Source organism: Maniola hyperantus, chromosome 20, assembly GCF_902806685.2.
Source record: "Maniola hyperantus chromosome 20, iAphHyp1.2, whole genome shotgun sequence".
In the NCBI taxonomy this organism is placed as follows: Eukaryota; Metazoa; Arthropoda; class Insecta; order Lepidoptera; family Nymphalidae; genus Maniola; species Maniola hyperantus.
In genome coordinates this window covers 11509556-11517205 of record NC_048555.1, presented here as the reverse complement: position 1 = coordinate 11517205, position 7650 = coordinate 11509556, and the positions used below count along the sequence as shown (strand labels likewise).

Sequence of the window (7650 nt, the reverse complement as noted above, 5' to 3'; positions counted from 1 at the left end):
TTTCCCACGGGATTTTGAAGAACCTAGTCCGCGACAGGTCGAGATAGCAATCGGGGTATGAGGCGGGGGGACGCCCCGCACACCCGCACGTCACCCGCGCTCGCCCGCACCAGGTTAGCGCGCGGGCTGAACGGGGCGTTCCCTCCCCCATTGCCATCTCGTAGGTAATTTGTCCAAAGTGATTTAGCTCGGAATCCAACCCGCTAACTCGCTACACTTCTTTGGCTGTATTCTGCTGGAGCGGTCGTCAATACCCCTGACATACAAATGTTCTTTAGTTTACACATAGCGTGTTTGCTATGAAGGAAAAGGAGGCGCTCATCAAAATTCTGTACTAACCTAAGTACCTAACCTAAGTCTTAGCTTATGTAGTACAGAATTTTGATGAGCGGCTCCTTTAGGTCCTTGGATCCTAAGAAGAGTGTTAATAAAACAATAGATACTTACTATTATTTTTATGAATAAGTACTTACTATGAGAACTGTGCTCAGTAAAAAGTTTTTTTTTTTTCAGTTTGTGCCACACATGACATACTTTATTCAGGCGCTTCTTCTACTTGAGGTGTTTTGACTTTACTACTCAAGTATTAGAGGCGCCGGTATACCTAACCTGCAGGGCGATTGTCTAAAACCTGCATCAATCATTATTACAATCTCAATTGTTCTGATTGGCTGAATTTGTGCGATTCTTGGTGCAACAATGCATTGTGGCCAATAGTGAGCGAGCATTAACCAATCAGAGATGATTGCGATCGTGACATTGTAGCTGTCAAACAACCGCGGTAGGGCCACAGGTCTAGCTGGTAATGTGTGGTACAGCCTTAAAAAAAAAAACGTTTTTCTTTCTTTTCTTTTCTTCAGTAGTGAGGCGGCGCGTTTATTGCCCGTGGTAGGTACTTACTACCAATCGTACTACCAGTAACGGTACCAGTACACGGGTAATTTGATTGCCCGTGTTACTACTGCAGTTGATAGTAGTAGATACCACGGGAAATAAAAACCGGCCAAGTGCGAGTCAGGCTCGCGCAATGAGGGTTCCGTACTACAGTCGTATTTTTTCGACATTTTGCACGATAATTCAAAAAGTATGATGCATAAACATAAATAAAAATCTGTTTTAGAATGTACCTACAGGTGAAGACCTTTTATATGATACCCCACTTGATATAGTCACTCACTTCGAAAGTTGAAAATACTAATTATTAGTTCATGACCACAATTTAATTTTTTTGTGTGATCTAACCCTAAATTCACGGTTTTCAGATTTTTCCCCAAATATCAGCTATAAGATCTACCTACCTGCCAAATTTCATGATTCTAGGTCAACGGGAAGTACCCTGTAGGTTTCTTGACAGACAGACAGACAGACAGACAGACAGATAGACAGACAGACAGACAGACAGACAGACAACAAAGTGAACTATAAGGGTTCCGTTTTTCCTTTTGAGGTACGGAACCCTAAAAATAACAAAAGCAAACATTAAATTAAAACAATGGGATAGATTTACTTGCTAAACTATGAATCCCGCAAATTGCTAATGCGCGTGACCGCCATTTTAGTGACGTCACGTAGACTGAAGTTTCGAGCTGATGGTATATTTTTATTTCGGCTGACGTCATAATGACGTCATTTCGATGTTAATGAGACATGGTTCGAGCGCATTAGCAATTTGCGGAACTTATACAAAACACTTTCCCTGTATGTCTATTAAACAATGCCAACAAAAAATACACATAAATTCAGGTCACGCGCGTCCATCTGTATCACATTTACATTTTACAAAATATAATATCATTAAAGTACAATAACAATGTTTGTTTGTACCTATGAGGTAGGTATTCGTAACTACCTAGTTAAAAAGGTTTGTGGTTTTGCAGAAGTTTAATTCAGATATTTACGCAGTTTGATTCAAATTTTAGGGTTTGATTTCAGCAATTAGTGTACTAAAAACTAATTTTGTCATACTGCTTATATAAATTAAAATATAAACCTTTTAATAATAGCAATCACATTCAATTTAGTTTTAGTTTTACTATGTAGTAAGAAAATTAATACTGACCGATTCCGAATCCAGGGTATAATCTATCTCCATTCCGAATTTCATCCAAATTCGTTAAGCCGTTTTTGCGGCTAACATACTAAATTCAAACATCCACACTTTCACATTTATAATATAAGTAGGATTAGGATTAGGATATTAGGATTATGATTACAGTATAGAGATCAAAATGTGTACAAAGAAACAAAATTACGCAATGCCCCAAACTAAAGCTAGGCTAAATATATAAAAGGTAAAGGTAACTGACTGACTGATCTATCGACGCACAGCACAAACTACTGGACGGATCGTGCTGTTTAGCATGAAGCTAATTATGACGTAGGCGTTCGCTAAGAAAGGATTTTTGAAAATTCAACCCCTAAGTGGGTTAAATAGGGAATGAAAATTTCTATGAAAGTCCGTCATTTTTCAAGTTATTTGCATGAAAATTGGTATTTGGTTCGTCGGTTGTCGTATTGTATGCAACTTTTCCAAAAAACTTTTCCTTTTATAAAAGTGGGGTTTTAAATTTGTGAAGTCCACGCGGATGAAGTCGCGGGCACAAGCTAGTCAATAACAAAACTCTATATTAGTATTCGGGCGATATACAAAACTGAAAGTTTGTTTGGCCATTACGCGAAAGTTACATTTAATGCAAGTAAAAGTGATGTTGCTGTGCAATTTATTGTTTCCATTACCTACAATTGGGAAAGCGGATTCTGTCTGTTATCTAGATATATAAAATTCAAAGCCCTGACTGACTGACTGACTGACTGACTTATATATCAACGCACAGCCTAAACCGCTGCTGGTCCTAGAGACATGAATTTTGAAGGTGTGTTCTTTGTAAAGAGTAGGTATCCACTAAAAAAAGATTTTCGAAATTACACCCCTAAGTGGGTTAAATAGGGAATGAAAAATTCTATGAAAGTCCGTCATTTTTCAAGTTGTTTGCATGAAAATTGGTATTTGGTTCGTCGGTTGTCGTATTGTATCGTTAATGATTGATGCAACTTTTCCAGAATTGAGTCACTGAGCTTTTTTAGGAGGCTTGTGATTATGTCCAAATGTCCAAGATCCATATCAACACTGGCGACAGCGACTTTTTTTTTTAAAGAATATTAGCCATGTTAACTGATTAATATTCCCCTTTCCTCTCCAATTAAGCGTCAGGCTTGTGCTAGGAGTAGGTACGACAATAGTGCAACGGGCGTGGTTTGAACCGTCGACCTTTCGGTTTTCAGTCCACTCCTATACCGGTTGAGCTATTGAGGCTCTAAATTGGTTTCTCTAAATTGGTCTTCAAACACGTGGGAGGTAAAAGGTTTAGCTTTATGTTACACTTTTCCATGCAAGTGCTGATGCATGTAGATGCTTTCTCCGGAGCGTGAACGTGGTACCGTTCTTTTGTCTTTTATGGTCGGAGTTATTGTAACACCTATAAACAATGGGTGCTCGATTCTGTTCCCTTTGTTCTCGTCTAGGTCACTAGGCCTCGTTAACCCGCTAACTCAGTCATCATCATGATCAACCCATCGCCGGCTCACTACAGAGCACGGGTCTCCTCCCAGAGAGAAGGGTTTTGGCCATAGTCTACCACGCCGGCCGTGTGCGGATTGGTAAACTTCACACACCTTTGAGAACATTACGGAGAACTCTCAGGCATGCAGATTTCCTCACGATATTTTCCGTCGCCGTTAAAGCAAGTGATATTTAATTAATCAAAACGCACATAACTTCGAAAAGTTAGAGGTGCCGAAAAGTTATTTGCCCTGCCCATTGATGTTGGAATCCCCCTCTACTATTCTAGGGCCCTGCCCATTGCCACCCCAGCATCGCAACCCGATAATTTTTGTCGGTTAGTCTGGGTCTCTCACGGATCTCATTTCTGACTTGATCACGTAGAGAAACTCCAAGCCCATGAGTGAATCTGTATAAATAATAATTATACTCGTCATCAAATCATCAGAGTCATCTCTCAGTCAGGATTTGCAGCAAAAAGTGTCAAGTTTCCTTTCTCTTTCAAGATTCGCTCCAATACATAAGTACAATAAATTGTACGCTACATACATTCATTATACAAAATACCACAGAATTATTAGGTATAGAATAGAAGTGTTAAATGAGCGTAAGATTGTCGCCGCGCAGATGTGCAGTGACACACCAGTGCGTGATATTGTAAAAAAATGACGTATTTGCTTAGTCTAATAGTTTAATTTACATTGCATTGGATGCAAATGATGCAACAGATTTTTTTACTGATATATTTTTGGATGAGCTAAAATTAGCTAGGTAAGTACTCAATGTCTGGATTTTGAAGAAAGTGTATACCAACGGCCTTTATGTTAGCTATGTATTACGCACTTGACGGGTCCAAGGCCAAACAAACTTTTTTGCAGTCTGCAACTCGCTTTTATTTATAACTAGATGGCCAGTGTCATACAAATTTTGACAACTACATACACAATTTTTGTCCAAAATGAATCTAGTGCTTTTTTGGGATTTAGGCTTGCGCTTGAAGACAATCATGCCTGAGGAATAGAGAAATGATGAGGTCTAGGTCGGAGCGCGCTTGCCTAGAAGATGCCTATTCATATTATGCTAACAAGAGGTCGTTGGGTGATACCATTTCTATCATTCTAGTCAGAGTTCTGTGACTGGTAAATATGGACGAGCTAAATATCCGTATATTGGGAGAAAGGTATTATTAACAATGCTTGGTACACCACATGTGACATATCAGATAGATCTCCGCTATTCAATGGAACAGGTGGTAGCGTGGAGACGACTAATAATGTTATTTTATTTTTTCTAGCTGATGCCCACGACTTCGTACGCGTGAATTTAGGTTTTGTAAAATCCCGTGGAAACTCTTTGATTTCCCGGGATAAAAAGTAGCCTATATCATATTCCAGGTCTTTAACTATACCCATGCAAAAAATTACGTCGATCTGTTGCGAAATGATTGAAGGACAAACCAACAAACACACTTTCGCATTTATAATATGGGTAGTGATAGGTAGTGATTTCGAATATGTAACAGATATAAAGACAAGTCATAAATATCTGTATATATTAGGAGAAAGGTCTTATCCATCATCATCATCAACGGAAGGACGCCCATTGCTGGACGCCCATTATTATTCATTTAAAAAATATTTCTCTTCATGCATAGAGGGAAAGTAGAGAGCGAGAAAGAGAGTCTTTGTTGCTATAAAGAACAAAAGGCAATGCTTGAAATTACATGGTCAACTGCATAAAAATAAATTGTGGTTGTGGTTAAAGAATTTTATTCTCAAAAGAATAAATAAATTCAACGAAAAAATATATAGTTTTATCGAAGAAGTCTCTACACCGTCTTTGTTCTAACGCCACTGCGTGTGAGACGGAACTCTTGATGCAGAAACATTTTTACTGTTTCTCCCATTTTCAGAGGAAGGCGATTCCTATTGTATTCCAATTTCGAATTACTTAATTGTGGAATAGTTAGTAAGTACCATATACTTACCTGTGAAGCTGTGATAGCCTAGTGGTTAGGATGTCTGCCTTCTAATAGAAGGTCGGGGGTTCGATCCCGGGCACGCACCTTTAACTTTTCGGAGTTATATGCGTTTTAATTACCCAAATAAATATCACAATTAACGGTGAAGGAAAACATCGTGAGGAAACCTGCATGCCTGAGAGTTCTCCACAATCTTCTCAAAGGTGTGTGAAGTTTATTAATCCGCACATGGCCAGTGTGGTAGACTATGGCCAAAACCCTTCTCATTCTGAGAGGAGATCCGTGAGATGGGTTGATCATGATAATGATAATATACTTATCTACGGAACATGTATTTCGCACCTTTGAATGAGTATGGATTGAAAAGTCCACATATTTTCCAAAAATCTAGCTTAATTAAAGATTTTCGTTAATTTCTCTTTTAGGTTGTATAAATAAATACTAAGTAAGTAATAATACTAAGTTTAATAGTAAGTACGAATATATTAATTATTTGGGATATTATTTATTGATTTTTGGCAGATTTTTTTAAATTAGTGATTTGATTAGCCTAGATAATTTCTCATAGATACCTACAACTATGCAAAATGTTTGTACTTAATTTTTGTTTTTATGTGTGACTGACGAACGAAAAGCCACCGAAAATAATAATTTAAGTAATTAACACCAACTTATCACTCGTAGACACACGAAATTATTTTTATAACTGAACTTTAATACTTATGTTATACTTGTGTTTTTCAATAAAAAATAAACAAAACCTACCAAGAAAAATCACCAGGCTGTATGGTCTACGACATTTGCCTTTCCTGACGGGGATGAATTAAACAACTAGTTACTGAAAAACCTTTAAAAAAACTAGGTAAATTTCATGCTTTCTATACTTAGATTTTTCATAAACATTGAACGTACCTTTAATTCGATTGCAATGCAATTTCCAATTATTTCAAATTCGCAAGCGTTAGTTACATCCACAGAGCAGAAACAAAGAGGAGTTGGCCTAAGCAACTGTGCACTGTGATTTTCAACTAGGTCCTGACGTCATCACTGTGGGCGGGGCCTTAGTTAGTATGCTGTCTGCGTTCGTCAGGTTCACATATATTGAGACTCGTATTATCGGTGTGTTTTCGCGTTTTGAAGAACAAAAGGATGAAGTGTTGTGTTTTATCGTGTCAAAGTTATTCAGACAGACGTTCTGATGCTATGAATGGTATCACATTTCATTTGTAAGTAATTTTATACGTAATTATTATTGCTTTCTACACTTATTGACATCTAGTGTGAGATAGCTGAACTATGTAGTGACATCAATATATCGATGTTAGGTCGCTAAGCGAGTAGTTTTGCTACTAACCCGCAGATGGAAAATTGAGAAGTGGGCGGCGTTCCACAACCCCTCACCCCGCAAAATGTCACTCGATATTTCATAGGGAAATCTTAATACAACATCTCCTCTTTGTTTCTGCTCTATGGTTACATCGATCCCAAGTCCCAACCCTCCCTTCTAAACCGCGATCTAAATCGCTTGCACCAAACCTAACGCAGTCGCGGCTCGCGAAACCTCGCGAACTGCCGTTAGAGCAGGCGTTTCAATCTCTAATTTTACGACAAAAACAATAAAAAAAACATTAATATAACATAAACTAACGATTAAAAAAGAAAAAGTTTGTATACGTGTTTGACAGTTACGTAAAACCTCTCTACTTCAGCTGTAAATTAAAAAGTTAATTGTCAAATTCGCGCGGGAAAGTCGAAATGTGCAAATTATTATTATGTTCGGCGAAAAAGTTTAGCTGATAATAAACAAATAAATAAATAATTAGATAGAGATCCTAAGTTATTTCTAATACTTTTATGTAGTATCTAATGAGAAAATGTGAGATTTTTTTTATTATCCTTTGGATTAGGCAAAGGTTACGAGTCGTACAGCCAGTTTTGTCATGACTTTTTTTTTAACTTTTGTTGTTTTGAGTGAACTATCGTGATGTTTTGGAATCGGGTGCTTTTAATCGTAGCTTTTTTATCGTTTGTTGAAGTCAACAGCGAACATCTGATAAGAGACGATGTAAGTAACACGTATTTCTATTTTTTTAAAGAGAGCTTCTTATCA

The 7650-nt window shown here is 37.7% G+C and overlaps 1 protein-coding gene across 1 annotated transcript in view; it reads left to right on the top strand.

Annotated features, from left to right (window-relative positions):
- The first annotated feature begins 7452 nt into the window (after window positions 1–7452).
- LOC117992020 (A disintegrin and metalloproteinase with thrombospondin motifs adt-1-like) overlaps window positions 7453–7650 on the top strand; it is a 46475-nt gene continuing 46277 nt past the window's right edge. The window contains exon 1 of the mRNA XM_069505427.1: window positions 7453–7605. Within this exon, the coding sequence (XP_069361528.1) occupies window positions 7525–7605 (81 nt within the window). The 5' untranslated portion in view covers window positions 7453–7524. The remainder of the gene's footprint in view (window positions 7606–7650) is intronic.